The sequence below is a fragment of the Ciconia boyciana genome, chromosome 16, assembly GCF_034638445.1.
Source record: "Ciconia boyciana chromosome 16, ASM3463844v1, whole genome shotgun sequence".
Taxonomy (NCBI): Eukaryota; Metazoa; Chordata; class Aves; order Ciconiiformes; family Ciconiidae; genus Ciconia; species Ciconia boyciana.
This window is the reverse complement of record NC_132949.1, coordinates 4,729,239-4,748,232: the sequence shown is the minus strand read 5'-3', so window position 1 is coordinate 4,748,232 and position 18,994 is coordinate 4,729,239. Positions and strand designations below refer to the sequence as shown.

Genomic DNA, 18,994 nt, shown 5'->3' with positions numbered 1-18,994 from the left:
GCGTAGCTCCCCTCCTCTCCTGGGTATCAAATGCTTTGATCGATGTCTGGTGAACAGACGCCGTTCTGTTAGGCAGCAGGCTTTTTAAAATTATCTTCTTTAGAGACAAACCTGAGGTGGAGTTGAGGCAAACCGGGGGGTGCCTGGATGAGCCCTCCTCCTGGAAACAGGACCCTCAGTAATGAATTTTCAGAGCAGAAAATCCTAACTCGTTGGGGGAGGCTTATCCTAGCTTGATTCAGTGCTGCGCAAAGAAAGAAAGGCTCATCTCGTGACGAGCGGTGGTGCAGGGCTCCTGCGGTGACCGACCGTTACTGACTCGCCTCTGGCAGTATCGGGGGACAGGGACGACCGGGTTGTCAACGGGCTGGCCCCGCCCGGCGCCGCCGCGGACCTTGGCGCGGGGCCGGGGCCGCCGCTCCGGGAGAGCCGCCGCCAGGAGGCGGCCTGAGGGGCGGCGCGGGAGGGGACCGGGCGCCCCGCAGCGCCGGGGCCGCGCTCCAGTTCCTCATTTTCCTCCCGGGGCTGAGCCTCCTGCAGAGCTCCGCGCCCCGCCGACCACCGACCGGCGATGATGGACCGCGACCGCAACAAGACGCTGCTGCTGGAGCTGCAGAGGGCCACCGGGACCGGGAACGGCCGCTGCGCCGACTGCGGGGAGCCAGGTAAGGGCGCTCCGCCCGACAGCACCCGCAGCCCCACTCCTCTCGGCCCCCCGGGCCCGCCCGGCGCGTTTCTGACAGGAAAGTGGGGGTGAGTGAGGGGCCTGCCGGCCCCTCGGGCTTGTGCCGCCCTCCGGGCGCCTGTCCATTCCCGGTCAGCCTCCCGGCGTGCCGGTCTCTGTTTCACTCAGTTCCTGAAAGTGGGGCCCGTCGTCACCTTTCACTTCATGTACCGCAGAGGCAGGAGGCGGGAGCAGGTGGTTTCCCGAGGCGGGCAGCGCCCCGCGGTCCCGCTCTCGGAGGTGGCCGTTCAGGTGGGCCCTGCGCGGGTGCCGGGCTCCGGGCCGTCAGGACGCGGCTCCCCTCGGCCAGACAGGGCCAGGAGCGGCGGCGGGAGCCCCGCGGGGCGAGGAGAGGACAGCGTGGGACAGGAAGTGGCCTCGGCGCACCAGCAGCTTCCCCAGAGTTATTTGTAGACAGCACATAAGGCCGGAGGAGGAGAGAGTGTGGGGTGGTTTTCCAGCTCTGGGCGAAATGTCTCCGCACCGGGGTTGGCGCAGAGAAAGGCACCGAAGAGCCTGCTGGAAAGCCCGCATCAGGCCGGCACCCCGCGCTGGTCCAAGGTGGGAGTGACCCTCACCGAAGCAAGCAGTCAATCGGTAGCCTACAGCAGCTGGAAGAAGATGACAAGTAGCTTCTGTTTGATGTCATAAGGAAGAAGCAGAGAGTGACATGGTGAAAGTGGCAATCTAAGGAAATGGTCTTGCCAGAGCACTCAGAACACCTCTGAGCATCGACTTGTCGAGGCCGCTTCAGGGGATGCAGCAGCAGGCAAAAGCAGGAGCTTTCGTGGGCAGTGGATACAAGTCCTCGCTCTGGGGTTGTACTCTGTTGTACTCTCAGTAGTGCTCACTGTCCGCAACATCCTTCCATTGTTAATTCAGTAACAGCAGCTTTCCATGCAGAACTAACAATTAGCTTAGCTTTTACATCACCACGTGGCTGCCTGCACAGTCACATTAATTTTTAAACAAATAGTCAGTGAAAGAGCCTACAAATGCAGGGGCTGCATTCTTCATTGGGGAAAGCACGTGCTGTTCCTCTGAACACAGTGAAGTGACAGCCATAAACAATGGAGTGGAATTTGATGTATTACGTGCGAAGCCTGGGCTGTGCATCAGATGTGCTTTTTTGGCCTTGCCAGTGGCTGTGCCTTTTCCCACATGTTAGTTTATTCTTTGTGTTTGTATCTAGATCCAGAGTGGGCTTCTTACAAACTTGGAATATTCATTTGTTTGAATTGCTCTGGAATCCATCGCAATCTTCCTCAAATCAGCAGGGTCAAATCCCTTCGCCTTGACTTCTGGGAGAACGATCTTATAGAGGTACAGAGGAAAAAGTAGTAATTCACTTACTTTTCTCCATATGTCATCATAGCCTCCTCTGCCTCATAATTCTTATGTCATCCACCACGGACAGAGGAACAAAGTCACACAGAGCCAAGTTAATTCCATGGGTAACTCTAGGGGGGTTTTTATTACATAGTCAATCAAATTACACTGATAGGTGATCATGTTTCTAACAGCCTCCAGTGTATTTTTTTTATAGCACACAGTAACTCCTCATTGTGGTTTAGAAGCCCACAGATATTTCCAGATAGTATGCTCTATTCGCTAATCAACATACCCTTCTTAAATATTGGTTCAGCTTCTCATCTTCCAATTGAATTGTGTTAATAATATAATCACAGTTAATGTCTAGGAGGAGATTAAGGTATAAGGAGATCGTAAATATCTTTTCTCCTAATTTTCTCTTGTTCTTTTCATCAACAACCACAATCTTGTGTTCCTTCCCATCTGGTTCACAACTGTAAATACTGAAAAAGGCTCAGCCACTTAAAAAGTGCAAACTATAGTGCCAAAGCGAATTTATAAACATATGTAGAGATGCATTGAGAGTTATGGTGAGACTGAGCAAAAAGTGCAGTGCTCCCTTTGATACAAGTTTCATTTTATGTTCATGACATGGTATTGATTTTGTAGTTGCACACCTACCTGTAACTTCTTTTGTATTTCAGTTTATGAAGAAGCATGGGAATCTTTCTGCCAAAGCTAAATATGAAGCAAAGGTCCCTCCCTACTATTACACCCCTCAGTCCTGTGATTGCTTGTAAGTTGATGGTGTATTTATTGCTGCAGACCTTTACAGCTATTGAACTACTGCTTCCCTCTACAGGTCTCTTTGGTTGGTTGGTGAAAATAGAGTAGAGGCAGATCAGCTTTATCCATGTTTTCCTCTTTCAGGGTTTTAAGAGAGCAATGGATTAGAGCTAAATATGAGCGTGAGGAATTTGTTGCCACCCGAGTCTGCCAAGATCCTTGTTCTGCAGGTAAAAGTTAGGATTGTCAGGGAAAAGGTGTTAGCCTTAAGGCCAACAGCACAGTGTTGTGTTTGCAACTTTGAAGATCTTTAAGGTTGGCTTGTCATATTTGAACTGTTGGATGTGCAGGCCTTGCTTTGAGTCTAACTTTGAGAAGAAGCTCCTAAGAAAAGGCACTTAGACAAGTGCAAGGGTGTATTCAGATCTTACAGTTCTCTAGTTCTCCACTGATTTTTTTCATATGGGGTGAAAATTCTCAGATGGAGAAGAGACTGGAAACTCTGTGCCACATCACCATTTAGATAAACAGTCCTGCTATTGTGCTGCCCTTCTCTGACACTTATCTTGGTCCAATCCGCAGGTAGCCGTGAAGGATTCCTCTGGAAGCGTGGGCGGGAAAGCAGACAGTTCCAGAAGAGGCGATTTCTCCTGTCAGCAAGGGAAGGGGTGATGAAGTACTACACCAAAGAAGTGAGTTCCTCAGCCAGAGTTGGCCGTAGGTAGCTGGTCAACATCTATCCTCAGACCCTGCTCTTCACCAGTAAAAACCAGTATAAATAGCTTTGTCTCTAGTATTGCAGCCAGGCCAGCCTGCGTTTGGAGCAGCCCAGATGTTTCCCCATTAACATATGTGGTATCTTAGGCAGTTGCTCTTTTGGATTTAGCCCTTTTCCTCATCCCTTATCTTAACCCTGCAGACTCCTTTTACTTGGTGAACAAAGGAAATGGATACTAGCGGTTGAATAGCAAGATGAAGAAGAGATCTGTTAGCAGCTGTTACCTCTTATATTACCAAAATATTCTCTCATCAACTGCTGCAGCATCATCCTCAACATCCTCAACTCCCCCTTCCGTGGGAGAGTGTAGCTAATTGTTCTCCAACTATGAGGCTGGAGATAGAACCCATCCCTTGCAATTCAGACGCATCCCTCTCGAATAGCGACCCAGCATTTGTCAAGGAAAAGGAGCCACTCTTTGGAAGTGATTTTATGTAGCATGTAATTAAGGCTTTATATTTCAGGTATATCCAATATGCAGATATTTTAGGATGCCTGCTTTCTCTTCAGTAGGGATCTAGTTCTCATACAGCTAATCTGTCCTCCATTACCTTTCCTGAGAGCACTTTAATACAGTGATGCTTTTCATTTCACAGTCCAGAGGTCCAAAAGCCATTATCAGCATTGAGAATCTGAATGCAATGTTCCAGACAGAGAAAATACAACATGCTCACGGGCTGCAGATCACATACAACACAGATGGTCAAACAAGGAACCTTTTTGTCTATCACGAAAGTGGAAAGGTGAATACCACAGAGATTTTGGAATAAGCAAGCTGCTGAGATGTTGGATCTATATTTTGGAAGACATACCCTGTTTCTGCAGGATCTGATTTTATTTGAAGTCACTACGACTTGTAGAATATAGAAAGTTGCAGAATTTGACACTAATAACTATAACATCTTGTTCCTGTTCTGTTGGGGCATATATTCAACTTCACACGCTGAACAGTCTTAAGGCCTCAGTAAGGCACATATGTAAATCTCTGTAAGATAACCGCCTAACGGTTTTATACAATTCTGTGGTTATAGTCTTTGAAGCCTTCTTGACACACATAGAAAATATTGTTGTTCTGCATTATTTCCAAGCAAACAATGATAATTTTAAGAAGTACGTCTACGGGTTTTGTTAGATTTCTGTTTCTTCTCTTGCCATAGTTCTCATGTCTTTCCAGGAACAAAGGTTTTTAAACAATCCATAACTGAATCAACTGAAAAAGCCTGTGTACACAGACTTGGGTGGCTGTCCATGCTGAGAATGTCTGGGACCTCCCTGGAGGGGCATTTTTAAACCCTTTTGGAGGCTCAATGTTTTTCAGCTGTCTGGGACAAGTCACTGACTCTCTCTGCCCCTTGGGGAGAAAGTGCATCTTTGCAAAGAGGTCACAAGGAAGGAGAAAGGCATTTTGGAGAGGCAGCGCTCTTACTCCTTCTTGTTATTCTTGTCTTTATGTTTGTATTTGCTGTTTTCCCTAGGAGATTGTTGACTGGTTCAATGCCATTCGGGCAGCACGTTACCATTATCTCAGAACAACCTTCCCAACTGTCCCTGAGCCTGAGGTGAGAACTGAACAGGGCTTGTGCAAACATAGCATGGGAAAACATTTTCTCACTTCTTCTGCCAGAGTCAGGTGCTCAAACAGCAGCATATGGGTCTAGGGAATGGACAGAAGAGGTAGAAGGAAAGGCCACACTGGATAACATGCAGAAACATAGTCAACATTTAAGGCCTAAAAGTCTCCATGTGGTCCTTATAAAGTGTAATCTTTGAAAAACCTTATGTTCCTTCTTATTTCAGACTTCCCTTTACTGAGCAGCCAAAAAAAACCCAGGCCCCAAAAGCCAAAATTGATGGTGATTAGCTTTGACAGAAACAGAACAGAAAAGCAAGCTTGAATGAGACACTTTTTTTTGTGTGTGTGTTTGTGTTCTCCTAGCTTATACCCAGGATCACAAGAAATTATGTCAAAGAAGGATATATGGAGAAAACAGGACCAAAAGTAAGTGCATACTTGGCAGTACACAAACAGGATTATTCCAGATGGAGAATATTTGATAATCCTGTGATGTTTACTAGTAAACGATTTGTTGAGTGACTATATGCTTCCTGGGTTGATAAAAGACATTATATTCAAACCTGTCATGTTCTTTGGGATCATGTTTTATTTTGTGTGGAAAGTAAGACTGGGAAGAACAATCCTCCTTGAAGAGTCAGCAAGATGGATTAGCTGGCAGTGGACGTGCAAAGCCCTGTTACGCAACACTAGATGGATTGCTGTATCTGCTAACTGCAGCTCTAGAACTGCAGCTCGTGCCAGAACAGAACATCACATGCTGACTCCCCTACTTCCCTGTTTCTCTTAAAGTCAGTAGCGTGTAAGTCACATCTGCTTATAGCAGCAAAGTATGATTGAGCACATTCTCCACAGTGAAGCCTATGGTTTGGTTTGGTTTTTTGTGGGAAAGTATTTGGGCCACTACTCCTTGGAACAGGAGAGGGAGATTTCAGGCTCTGCTGAAAGGGGAGATAAAGATCTGAGGTCTTGTTTGAACATTACCACTTCTTGCCTTGCTGTCCTCTGAGTGAACCATGAGTCAAAGTTCCATTAAAAAGTTCAGTGGTGTAATGCTGATACTGAATATGCTGGGTTTTTGTCCCAGCTCAGTGCTAGTGTCCCAATGCATCTTCCTGCAGGTACTTGCACAGAGAATACTTGCAGCTATAAGCATGAAAGATTGTGTGTTTTTCTCCTGAGGCCTAAATTCCACTCAAACTGAAGTGAGCCCTAGAAGAGGATCCTTCAGTTCAGCACAGAGCAATGAATAGCTCAGGGAATGGTCAGATGAGTGTAGTTGATGGAATTAGCATTTTTAAAAAAAACTACCATTTGTCCCTACCATTGTGCATCCCGCAATCCTAGGGACAACCCCCCAAACCAAAATGCTGAAACTGATTGCACACTCTTCTCATTATCGCCACTGGCCCAGGGATCATTCTCTGCTATGCTTTCAATTAATCCATTTGCTGCAACTTTCTTAATCCTAGTAATTTGATCACTGGTAGAATCAAACTTCCCTGCCTTACCCAAAGGATGGTCACTGAATGCAAATCTCTAGTTTGAACCAACCCAGGGAGAAGGGAGCTGAGGGCTGCACACAGCAGGGACTCACCCATTACCAGTTACGGGGATAAATGAAACTGAACTCAAGCTCCGAGTCATTTAAGCAGTCCAGGGATCTGCCTTGAATAGGCTGAACTCCCCTTTGGGACATGGTCTTTAAAGAACTACCATCTCCTTGCAGCAGAAGGAGGCCTTTAAGGTGCGCTGGTTCTGCCTGGATTCTCAAGAAAGGAACCTCATGTACTTTAAAAATCCACTGGTAAGAGGAGTGTTCTTCACTATTCCACAAGCCCCTTCATGAAGTTGGGTGGGGAGGAAGGGTCTGTTCTCATCCAGCTCTTCCAGTGGCTGTGCAAGACTGAAGCAGGCTCAGTCTCAAGAGCTCATCTCCCTTGTCAATGGATCTCTTTGAAGCTGAGCTACTTGGGAACTCTAGCCCTTACAGTGGCCGTGAGGAATATCTAAGTCTTTTAAAAGTAGCTGCTACTGCCTGTAGTGTTTATAGCCCACTCTCTCCCAGCCCTATTTGCCACTGTGCCTGTAACCTTAGGCAAGATGAGCAATATGCCAATAACAGAGGCTTGGCAGCCCCAATATCCTGCTTCCTAGCACTGCTCTAGCCACGAGAATATCTTTCCTTGCTCCTTCTGAACACCCACCAACCAGCTCTGTAAGGATGGGTCCCTACCTCCTTCTTCTGAGAATGCCCGTGAGTGTAAAAAAACTCCAGTGTGTTTCCTGCTGCCTGTCACCAAATTGGTGTCCCCTTCACGCATCCCCAGTTCCTGCTCCATGTCAAAGGATAGAACAGTGTCTGCTGGAGCTGCACAGTCCACTGGCTAATGGCTGTCTTCTGCTTCCTTCTTTCTAGGATGCATTTGCACAGGGCCAGTTTTTTATTGGACGGATGGATGAGGGATATGAAGTACGAGCTGGCTTGCCCCAGGGAGTTCGGGTGAAGAAGAGGAAACCAGCGATCACTGTGGTCACGCCAATGAGAGAGTTTGTGTTTATATGTGAGAACGATAGGGAGCAGAGGGAGTGGATAGACGCCTTAAATGGAGTCATTGCCCAGCCTTTGACTGGTTAAGACTAGCACTGAGTTCTGGTGAACTGCACTTCTTGGGCTCTGTTCAGCACTGCTCTGTGGCCTCTTTCTGTTGGCAAGGATGGTGCTCAAGACCCTGCAGTGACTCTAGTACAAAGGGCTTCTTCCTTCAACAGCCACAGGCACAGGAAGGGTGGCAACAGAGAAATGAGTAAGAGGGAGTGCAGATATTCAGAAATTATCTGTGCCCCTGCAGAACCTTGCTTGAAGTGCCTTCTCTCTTCCTACCCTTCTCTGCTTTTGAGCAGAGGAGGCCTTCTCAGCCTGACATAGGGATGAATCATCCAGTGTTGCCTTATGGAAAAAAAAACCAAAGTCAATGGAGAAAGTCTGACCCCAGAAAGGCTGGCATGCATTTCCTTGAGGATTCCTGCAGGTGCTGTTATATCAGCTCCTCCTTTTCTTGCCTTGGTCTGATGTCAGAAGGACTCCTGTACATCCTGAAGTATGTACTTGACAATCCAGCCAGTGGCATATATCCTGCCAGTGAACGGGGTCATCTGTTGCATGAGTACATAGGAACAGTGACCAAGAGGCAAAGATATTGTCTCCTATCAGGAAGATGCAGGGTGTCCTGTTGGATAGATCTAAGATACCATTTCTTGCTGGAGTCACTCGATGTCCTTCTCAGGGAGGAGCAGCGTCAGGCAGCTACACTCCACCTGGCTGCAGCTCCTGTCCAGATAGGGACATGGTTGTTTTCAACAGAGTGGGTTTAACGTCTTTTACAGTGTTAAGTTTCTGGCACAGTAAAAAACAAAAGTCAAGTTTGAATTGTGGAGGATACTGTGACGGAATCACTCTAATGACAAATACTCCTAGCTCCTTGCTTTCAACAGTCTCTGCTATTTGACTTCTTTATGAGTGGCAAATCCAACATGTGCAGACCAAATTTTCCCAAAGCAACCCCACATAGTGCCCTAGCAAACACATCTTGAGTGCAGGATGAACGTACGCTGGTCTGTCTCATCTCCTACAAAATAGCTGAAGCTTAATAAGCTTGATTAGTCTGAGTGTTGAAAGGCAGAAACTAGTTTTGAAAGTGCTATCTTCAGTGACTTGCTTGACGACACTCAGTGAATGAGGACCAGTGCTGGAAGTGGAGGGTGAGCGCCTCCTGATTGGGTACCACTTACATCCATTCTGTGCAGGAGTTTGTGAAGATTTGTATTGGCTGGTACAGTGCACAGTATTTTCTTGCCTCAAGACCAAGTCTGAGATCTGCTTCTGCCAAGCAGCCAGTCATTCGGATATTTAATTCTTCTTTTCAGATAGCATTAGTTTGCAAATCAAGAGGAAGTCTTGCAGACTAAGTTTCTGGTGAGGCTTCCACCTTTTGCTGACAATTGCCAGCCAGTCTGAGATACCCGGAATAGTTCTCCTCTTCTGCAGAAATGAGGAAGTACCAATACTTGCAGGGATTAGTGAGATTAACTCTTCCCCCCCCCCAATGGTACAGAAGAATTGTTTGAGTTGGATTGTCATTCTGCCTGTCTCAGCCAGCTCATCACCATCCAACTCTGAGCAATCTGCAGCAGTTTTGCTTGCTTATAGGCTCCCGTGAACTTCCTTGTGTTCCCACTCTCCCCACGCAACCCGATTTGTTCTAGCTCACATGCTGGTTCAGCAAATCTTTTTAACAACCTAATCCTGCAGTCCTTGAAATCGATAGCAAAGCACCTTCTGACTTGTACGAGGAACAATGTCAGTCTTCATTTGGTTTGACATACGTTAATTGTTATTTTGAGATGAGCTGAGTAACCCAGGATGACCTCAGAAGAGTTCGGTCCGTCCAGCAGCCTAAACTTCACACAGATGGGGCTGTGCAAGTCCCACTGTGCTGTGTTGCTTGCTCTCCCGGGTGGGTCAGTAGACCAACCGTGTCAGCAAATCTGATATGACTTGTTACAAAACCGGGAAATTCCCTGTGAAAATTAAATCGTGCAGATAACGGCAACTTTTTTGGAGAGTCAATAAAAGTCAAGGCCAGGTCACAGAGAGCTCTGCATCACAGTTCATTTCGACAGTCAACCCAAATCCTCGGACCAGGTCACCAGCACAGGAAGAGCTGGGCCGGCACCGGGCTTTCTGGCTGGAGTGGGGAGCGGAGCTCCCCACGCCTGCCCCGGGGCGCAGGCTCGGCAGTGGGGCACAGCCCTGTGGGTAGCCCCATCCCGCTACAGCGCGGCCGTCTCTAACGGAGCAATACCAGAGCAGGGCCGTCCAGCCCCGCGTCTTCGCCCGTCCCGGCGCCCTCCCCACGCTGCGGCACACGGCAGGAGCCGCGCGGGAGGCGGGAGGAGGCGCCCGGGGAAAACGAAACTCAGCCGGCCGCGCCACTCCGCTCCGCCCCGCGCCGCGCCGGGCCGGGCCGCGCCGGGCCGGGCCATGGCTGCGGCCGTCGAGCTCGAGCGGCTGCTGGGCGCCGTGGACCTGAGCTGCACTTGCTGCCTGCAGTACTTCACGGACCCCGTGTGGCTCACGGGCTGCAGCCACAGCTTCTGCCGGCCCTGTATCATCCAGTACTGCAAGGGGAGGCAGCGCGCAAGCTGCCCGCTCTGCCGGGCGGACTTCGAGCTGAAGGACCTGCGGCCCAACCGGGAGCTGGCCGCTTTGGTGAACTTAATCCTGCAGGAGGTAAAGGAAGAAGAGTTGGAAACACAGGGTGAACCGAAACCCTCCGAAACTGTTGCCTGCAACGACCGGAGCTCGGCGGAGCGGCGACCTGGGGAGAAGGTAACGGCCGCAGGCAGCCCGGAGCTCCTCCCGGTGGCACCCCCGGGACAGCCCAGGGCTCCTCCCGGTGGCACCCCCGGGACAGCCCAGGGCTCCTCCCCGCGGCACCCCCGGACAGCCCAGGACTCCTCCCGGCGGCACCCCCGGACAGGCCGGGGCTCCTCCCCGCGGCACCCCCCGGACAGCCCAGGACTCCTCCCGGCGGCACCCCCCGGGACAGCCCGGGGCTCCTCCCGGCGGCACCCCCGGGACAGCGCGGGGCTCCTCCCCGCGGCACCCCCTGGAACAACTCTGGCCACAATTCTAAATACTTCACCAGGGTCCTGACCATGGGGACATGGCTAGGATGGAGTTAACTTTATCTTTCTTTTCGCTTCCCTCACCCCCCTGGATACTTTGCATTTTACACGCTAATATTAGCATTGTCGTAACAATATCATGTACGTGGAGCAGATAGGTTTAGCTAAGGCAGTGTTTGGGGTTCCTTGGTGGTGTCCGATACATTGAGGACTGCATAGCTGAATTAGAAGAACTAATAGCTGTATGTATTCAGCTGATATGCGATAGTAATAACTAACTGTTCTTTGTGCTGGGTGTTACTTATTGCACCAATATAGCATTGGAGACTTCTGAAAGGACACATAACATTATTATACATTGCCACGGCTCCACCCAGCTGAATCGCACAAAATGGGACTGGTTTGTTATCTAGATCTCTGCTTAAAATAACTCCCAAACTTGGAGATGATAAAAATCTTGTGACCTTCATTATTTTAGCACGTATGTATCTAAAAAGTCTTCTTCAGTCTCTGCAGCGAAGCAAAGGGCTTAAGCTCACAATTATATTTGAACATGTAACTGATGACTGTTGCATGTTGACTTCATTGTGACTTTTCCCACTCAGAATTAATTGTGTCTTCCAGACCCCTCCTCAACCAGTGCAGTGCTTAACTAATGTCAATGATGTAGGCATTTTTATATTATCCTGCTGCTTAACCTAGTCATGCTTTCTTTGAGGGTTATATAGATAAATGGTCCAATGTGTCACTTTAAAGGAGGAAGATATATGGGACATCTCCAAGCAACTAGAAATTACTGCAGAGACCATCGACCTCTTGAGGAAAGATCTCAGTAAAGCAAAGGTACACATTGTACATTCACCACCTGCAGTTAGTGTCTGTTCCTGCTGCCACCTGGAGACGTGACTGACTCCAGCTTAGCCTTCCAGCCCAGAGCAGGAATCTGCCTTCTTGTTTCCTTCTGTTGCTCTTACAACTCTGTTTATTGATGAGAATGAACTATGGCACCAGCTGTACTAACTCCTGTCTTGGCTGGCACAAAGGCCACTGGAGTTGTACATTGTTGCCTTTTTTGCCTACCCCAGGAGTAGCCTGAATGTTTCTGGAACTCTTAGATGCAAAATGCAAATCGTAAAGAGGAAATATTGATCTTTCCAAGTTGTTAAGCCAAGACTGCTGGCCATAAAATAGTCAAGATCCTTAACATGCCCAAAATCCCATTGCAGGTAATGCAGGATAGTGTCAAATACGTTTTATTCCTTTGAATAAAGGTAGCTGTTTCTGCTCTGCAGGGGTCAGTCAAAGAGCACGTTAGATGGGGCAGTAGATTCTCATATTCCACACATCTTTTCTAACAACACAGTGAACTCCATGTTTTCTGCCTTTCAGGAATATGCGTCTCAGATCAAAAGCCAGATTACTGAAGATTTCTGTTGCATGAAAGAGTATGTTGAAAGACAGGAGAGAAACACACTGAGGTTCATTGAACAAGAGCAAAAAGCAGCTCAACAGAAAACTGAAGAGACTATTCACCAGCTCTGTGTTGAAGTGAACGAGCTTTTAGACATCAATGCCCAAACGGTAAGTGATGAAATGAAGTGGCAGAATATGACTAGAAACTCTTAAGCTACATGTCTTGGATAGCTGAACACGTACAGAGCACTTTCAGGTCCCCACTGCACTATTCTCACTAGACACAATGATACCAATCCACAGATATTGCTGTTACCAGGGAAAGTTTGGGCTGAGAAATTCAGAGGGAAAAAGTACTGAAAAAGGCATGGGCTGGGGATGCAATTCAGAACTACATTGGTTCCATCCAAGGACATCAGTGAGCTGGAGTGAAGTGGGGGCTGCATTGCTTAAATCCAGTCCTGAGTCAAGTCTAAGGTTAAGATAAGATCCTTTATTATCTTTTTATTTTCCAGAATGTGTATATACACATATGTATGCAAGTTAAAGAACTCACAAAGTTATTAAGTACTTTCTAACAACTTTCTTGGGGAAAATATGTCAAGGGCTCTCAAAAGAGGCAGTTAAAGCACTTTAAATTCTGCAGAGCCCGTTTTGATGTTGAAAACAACAATTCCAATGATGCAAATTAGCTAGCAGGAATTTGGAGTGGGGCTCACTGGGTGTGACGGTGCCAGAAGGTAGAAGTGGACTTCCAGGGCCAAGGCACAGGGGCCTACATTGGAATTAACCTCGTGTAACTATGTATTTGTATCTGATCCAGAGTCCCCTGAGAGGGAATGAAAGGAAATGGGTACTTTTAGAGTGTGAGTCATCTGGCCTACTTGAGACGCCTACCTGCAAATGAGATTAATCAAGCCTTCAGAATGCCTCTTTCTTTCCACAGACTATAAAGGCAGACTAAGAGAACAAGCTCAGATTAGATTTCCACAATTTCTAAATTTAGGCAAATGTGGCTTACTCTTTCATGGGTATTTTATGCTAGATCTCATACTAACACATTTTTAAACTTTTGGTTTGTGTTATAAAACAAGAAGAAAGTTTTAAAAGAGAAAGTTTGTGTATACATATGTATACTTAAGGAAATGGTAATATATATAAGAAAAATTAGTCCCATTCTTAGTTTTCTTGGGGAAAACAAATTATTTTATTTTTTATTAAGAATAAACTATCCTTTCATATTTTCTGTAAGTTTCAGGTTAGTTCTCTTAGATAACTATCCTACAATGGAAGCTCTCAGTACAAAGAATAAGATTTTAGAGAGATCACTGCTGTTTTTCCACTCTGGCTTTGTAATATAATCTGATAGCTAGGTGAAATAACTGCTGTTGTTTACATCTTCCCCTTGGTTCTTTTATGTCATTATTAGAGTAACTTACCTGAGAGACATAGGTACAAAGGCTCACCTTCAGCAATGAATAAAATTACGCTTGATGAGAAACTTAACATTGTCAAAAGTGCTGTAGAAGATCTTAAGAGAAAGTTGGAAATTTTACTTTTGGAGAAATACGCTCAGCAGTTCCCACCCGGTGAGTTTTCCTTATTTTGAAATATCTTTTTTAGAGGGAGTGGATCTAGCGGGGCCTTGCGTGTGACCCCCCTCAACTCAGTCCCTTGCATGGGGGGCTTGGACTGCTGTAATTTGACACTGCTTTGACCCCACACTAAAGATTTGTGTGAAAGCACCATTCTTACAAACAAGTAGGTCTGCAACTTTGGAAAACAAATCAAAAACTTCAGAGAAAACAGGTGTACATGTGTGTGGTTATTATAAAACCCCTTGCAGTTTTGGAGACAACATGATTACTTTATACTTCTTTCATGGGAGCCCAAAAGAAAAGAACTGACTGACATGCAGATCAGTAACGGAGAATGAAACATAATCCATTTAAATATTTTTTTCTAAATATAGAGTAATGTAACAGCAAGTCTATGCAAGTCTATGCTAAGAGCAGACATAAAATTACCTCCCACCAAAAGCTGTGTCTAAGCAAAGCTTTAGATCTGGTATGGCCTTTGCTATGGAGTTCTCCTCCTCCCAGCACCGGCTCTCTCCTGTAGAAAGACCACTGAGTGTTTTTGAGAGCAACTTAAGACTGACCTAATGCCGCACTGCCACTGAGGGGCAATCCTCCCCTTCCCACCCTTTCCAATACTACCTGCCTTTTTCAAGCACTAGTTCTCAAAAAACCCAGATACTTACTCATATTTTTACCTCAGGGTTTTTCTTATCTTGATCGTTTCAGCAGCTGAGTTTACAGCTTTGCTCCACAATCATTTTTACTAGCAAAACCGAGGAATCAGTAGGCAGAGGTGTGGGGCAGGAACTTTTAAGGATGGCTTTCATGTTGAAGCCAATGTATTGTGTAACTATACTAGAAAGCATCTGCAAATGAGTCTTGTAAATATGCACTACAATGTCATAGAAAATTAGAAACAACGCCTAAAGCTGTAGGGCTGAATGTCAGGCTCTTTGGTCAGCCGTTAGAGTAAAAAATTACTTTGTGCTTGTGAAATGCACGTGCAAGTAACACAAGAAACACACGATACTCAGAAAAAAATGAAGAACACCGTAAACACTTTTATGACAGAAACTGGCTTATCTGCATAGAAAGATCCAACTGCTTTACCCATCTGACTTTTCTGACTGCTCCATTCTGACCACACTTAGGGCAGCAGCATACAGTGTTTTGTTAATTTTGGATAAAAATCACAGAATCACAGAATCGTATAGGTTGGAAAAGACCTTTAAGATCATCGAGTCCAACCGTAAACCAAGACCACCACTATACCATGTCCATAAGCACCTCATCCAAACGTCTTTTAAATACTTCCAGGGAAGGCAACTCAACCACTTCCCTGGGCAGCCTGTTCCAGTGCTTGATAACCCTTTCAGTGAATTAAAATTTCCTAATATCCAGTCTAAACCTCCCCGGCACAACTTGAGGCCATTTCCTCTCATCCTATCACTTGTTACCTGGGAGAAGAGACCGACCCCCACCTCTCTACAACCTCCTTTCAGGTAGTTGTAGAGAGTGATAAGGTCTCCCCTCAGCTTCTGCTTCTCCAGGCTAAACAACCCCAGGTCCCTCAGCCGCTCCCCATCAGACTTGTGCTCGAGAAGCTTCCCCAGCTTTGTTGCCCTTCTCTGGACACGCTCCAGCCCCTCAATGTCTCTCTTGTAGTGAGGGGCCCAAAACTGAACACGGTATTCGAGGTGCGGCCTCACCAGTGCCGAGTACAGGGGCATGATCACTTCCCTAGTCCTGCTGGCCACGCTATTTTTGATACAAGCCAGGATGCCATTGGCTTTCTTGGCCACCTGGGCACACTGCTGGCTCATATTCGGGCTGCTGTCAGCCAACACCCCCAGGTCCTTTTCTGCCGGGCAGCTTTCCAGCCACTCTTCCCCAAGCCTGTAGCGTTGCATGGGGTTGCTGTGGCCCAAGTGCAGGACCTTGCACTGAACCTTGTTGAACCCCATACAATTGACCTCGGCCCATCGATCCAGCAAATGTTTGCCTACACATCCTTTGATAATTTACACAATCAAAAAGCAACTCTCTGTTTTGTACTTTAACCACTAGCTAGGTTTATTTTCTGTATGTTTTCCTTTAGAAGCATAAATACTTCCTATTTACATTTTGAATAAGTGCCTTAACACTTTAATTTTTTCGTATTTAGTGCAACCTCCAGACTTACATCAGGAGACAAATGTCTGCTCATTATCTCCAGAGTCTGCAGCTGAAAATCCAGAACCGATGACTTCAAGCCAGTTTTCTCAGTGTAAGTATGCAAGCCAGCCTGACTCTTCAATAACAATATTCAAGTGACTATAAGACTGTGGATTTGCTAAAGAAAACTGTACTTATAAACATCATCAGGAGATCTGGCTGATTACCTGAAGCATAGAAACACAATGAAGTTACCATTAATTAATCAGTTACTGCAGCATAATGCAATACTATACCTGACTGCATATGCAAGATAAAAAGGATAAGAAACCTGTTTCATAGAGGTCTATAACCTGTGCTGTAGCTTGTGCTGGCTGCAGAGTCTGAGTTGGTGTATGGGCAGTTATCACACCTTACTGATCTTTACTGTGTTAAGCTGTAATGACTCCATTTGTTGTCTGAATTCTGCATCATTTTTACAGAAATACTTTTGCAGTCAACACACAGTACTACAGCTGTAGCTTAAAACACAAACCAAATGTTTTTGCTGATAAAATATGCAAGAACATGTCCCAGTGAACAGATGACTATGTAGGTTTTGTTAAGGTAAGCATCCCATTTATTATCGGCAAAAGGGTAATTTTTTTATAAGATTGTGGTTAGGAATAAGATCCATCCTGTAGGGTGCCAAGTACCTTCACGTTCCCACTGGAGTGCATGAGTCTGTCATGGATGTTTGCGCAATTGTGCCTGTTTCAGTATGCTCAGGATACAGTTGTTAGTGTTTGGTTGAGGATTCTTGCTGATTTGCAGGATTGAACTTTGATTAAGGGTTATTGTATGATCATTGCTTTTCATTTCTGTTCTTGAGTAGGGATGCACATCCACTGTTATTTAGGATGCACGTAAATATTAAGATGATCTGTATTCTTGTTACCTGCAGGTGAGAATATTTTTCTTTCTCTCTTCTAGGGGCAGATGATGTGACTTTTGATCTCACAAGAGTATATGAGCGCTTAGCAATCACAGCCCAGAAGACGAAAGTAATGGTTTCCAGCTACCTGACTGGTTATGAACCATCGCCCAACAGATTCTGCATCAGCCAAGTGATGTGCTCCCAGAGCTTCTCTACTGGGTGCCACTACTGGGAAGTAATTACCAAGGACAGTGATGGATGGGCTGTTGGAGTTGCTCATGAAATGATTGGTAAAAGGGACAAATTAGGAAGAACAGAGCATTCCTGGTGTGTAGAATGGCTAGGTCCCAAAAAGCAGCTGTCAGCATGGCACAGGGATCAAGAAACATTATTACACAAGGATAAACCATTGAAGGTTGGAGTTTTCCTGGAGCTACAAAAGAAGACCGTGTCATTTTACTCCATCACTGACAAAGAAATGCTTTTGCATACATTTGAAATCAATACGTCAAACCCTCTTTACCCTGCTTTCTGGCTCTATAGTCTAGAAAAAAATGGATCTTTAACTATAAGTCATACAAACAGGAGGTAAAGCCTGTTCAGAAAAGTGACAATTTTGGCTATGACTGCAATAGCTTCTATAGTGTTTAGCACAGGAATTTACCAAGGAGCGTATAGCTACCCAGGCTTTCCTGCAGATCAGCAACTGATACTTTGCCTGCTCTGCGTTTCTTCATGCTGTGCTCTGATGTAGCCATACTGCATTAAAGCAATTCCAGTGTATGCTAAAGGTGGTAACCATCCCTGTGGGAGTGAGGTGGATTTCTTAAGCAGCTTTAAATAGTCCCAGGATATTCCGAGGAAGGAATGCACCAAGGAAGCTCTGAGGTTGGGGATAAGTCCTTCCCATGGACCTCATTTTCCTATATTGATCCAGAAATTATATGAGAACAGACGATGCCATTTCATTCTGTTAAGTGAGCTTTCTTTAGGAAGATCTGATTGAGTAAGGAATGCTCAGAGGGCAAGAATGTTACTGATCTCATGCATGAAAATCTTTCTCTTTAGGCTAGGTACTAAACTACAGGAAATAGGCTTTGTATTTGAGGACCTGACACTTCGGGAGGTCTCCCAGAAGAACATTGTCTCACTGGCACCGTATCTCCTTTTAGTCTTGCCCAGGCCAAAGGGTTGTCAGTCCTGGTGGTGGTGTGACCATGGGAATGGTTTTGGAAGTGGATGTTTTCAATTGTGTTTGTACCAGCTAATAAATCATGTGGTCACTTTATTGCTCTTTTAAAGAGACAGCAAACAGGACTGTGTCATGGAAAGGATCATCTTTTCTTGCCAGGGAGCCTGAGGAAACAAGAGGTTGTATGAGTTTCCTTGCCAGCATACAGGCAATGTTTCTGCCCTTATTTGGCACATCTTTCTGGCTGTAGGGAGGTCCCTGTTGCCTATGTGGGGTGAAGGGGCCAGAGCTGAGTTCCTGCAAAACCTACTGACAGCTGAATTTCTGAGAGGACCACTGCTTCATGCAGGCAAACTGAAAACAGTTCCCGAGAAGCAAAAGCTTTTTCAGGAAGACAAGTGGCATTCCAGAATGAACAAAATAAGAAGTCTAATGTGAATAAAGCATGTAGGATTCAACTAGCTCAATTAGCCAAATGGAGTTCCATGGCTTTTAAACTCATTGACAGAACTGCTGGTAATCTTCAAGGTTACTCTCCTTAGCTGTCACTGAACACTCTGAAAGCACTTTGGACTAAATGCACATTTGTAAAATCCCAGAAGGGTGTGTATCACCTGGGGGGTAGTTGGCATTAGGTCTTTGTCAGTGTTGCCAACAACATAATGCACAGCTAATGCTGCTGCCTCTTGTTAGGACTGAGGTGTCCCTTCCTGGTCCATCTGGAAAAAGAACAGCGACAGCATGATGAACTCACTGGGCACCTCTAATTTTCCATATACAAGTTGCACTATACTGCCCAGGAGCAGCAATTTGTTATGGTTTGGATCATAAATTACCATGCAATTTGAAAGGGAGTGCATTGTCTCACTTCTGATG

General features: G+C 46.1%; 2 protein-coding genes across 3 annotated transcripts; both read left to right on the top strand.

Annotated features, from left to right (window-relative positions):
- Positions 1–541: 541 nt before the first annotated feature.
- Positions 542–9,812, top strand: ADAP2 (ArfGAP with dual PH domains 2). Its single transcript, XM_072880970.1, has 10 exons — positions 542–665; positions 1,917–2,047; positions 2,740–2,831; positions 2,966–3,051; positions 3,404–3,513; positions 4,196–4,342; positions 5,075–5,158; positions 5,536–5,598; positions 6,902–6,979; positions 7,592–9,812. Exons 1-10 carry the CDS (start codon positions 572–574, stop codon positions 7,808–7,810), a joined length of 1,104 nt encoding a protein of 367 aa, XP_072737071.1. The 5' UTR covers positions 542–571; the 3' UTR covers positions 7,811–9,812.
- A 348-nt stretch (positions 9,813–10,160) lies between these two features.
- Positions 10,161–18,233, top strand: RNF135 (ring finger protein 135). 2 transcript variants are annotated; one of them, XM_072880955.1, is made up of 6 exons: positions 10,162–10,564; positions 11,620–11,706; positions 12,253–12,444; positions 13,706–13,865; positions 16,021–16,122; positions 16,983–18,233. In XM_072880955.1, exons 1-6 carry the CDS (start codon positions 10,217–10,219, stop codon positions 17,516–17,518), a joined length of 1,425 nt encoding a protein of 474 aa, XP_072737056.1. In that variant the 5' UTR covers positions 10,162–10,216; the 3' UTR covers positions 17,519–18,233. The 2 variants fall into 2 exon arrangements, with proteins under 2 accessions (XP_072737057.1, XP_072737056.1); XM_072880956.1 differs by lacking the exon at positions 11,620–11,706 and having other exon boundaries at positions 10,161–10,564.
- The last annotated feature ends 761 nt before the right edge of the window (positions 18,234–18,994 follow it).

Excerpts from the sequence above, each read along its gene's own strand:
- ADAP2 (XM_072880970.1), top strand. The coding sequence starts at position 572 with ATGATGGACCGCGACCGCAACAAGACGCTGCTGCTGGAGCTGCAGAGG. Across the intron at positions 3,052-3,403 it reads CCAAGATCCTTGTTCTGCAG|GTAGCCGTGAAGGATTCCTC; the intron begins GTAAAAGTTAGG and ends TCCAATCCGCAG. Across the intron at positions 5,599-6,901 it reads TGGAGAAAACAGGACCAAAA|CAGAAGGAGGCCTTTAAGGT; the intron begins GTAAGTGCATAC and ends ATCTCCTTGCAG.
- RNF135 (XM_072880955.1), top strand. The coding sequence starts at position 10,217 with ATGGCTGCGGCCGTCGAGCTCGAGCGGCTGCTGGGCGCCGTGGACCTG. Across the intron at positions 12,445-13,705 it reads TAGACATCAATGCCCAAACG|AGTAACTTACCTGAGAGACA; the intron begins GTAAGTGATGAA and ends TGTCATTATTAG. Across the intron at positions 16,123-16,982 it reads TTCAAGCCAGTTTTCTCAGT|GGGCAGATGATGTGACTTTT; the intron begins GTAAGTATGCAA and ends TCTCTCTTCTAG.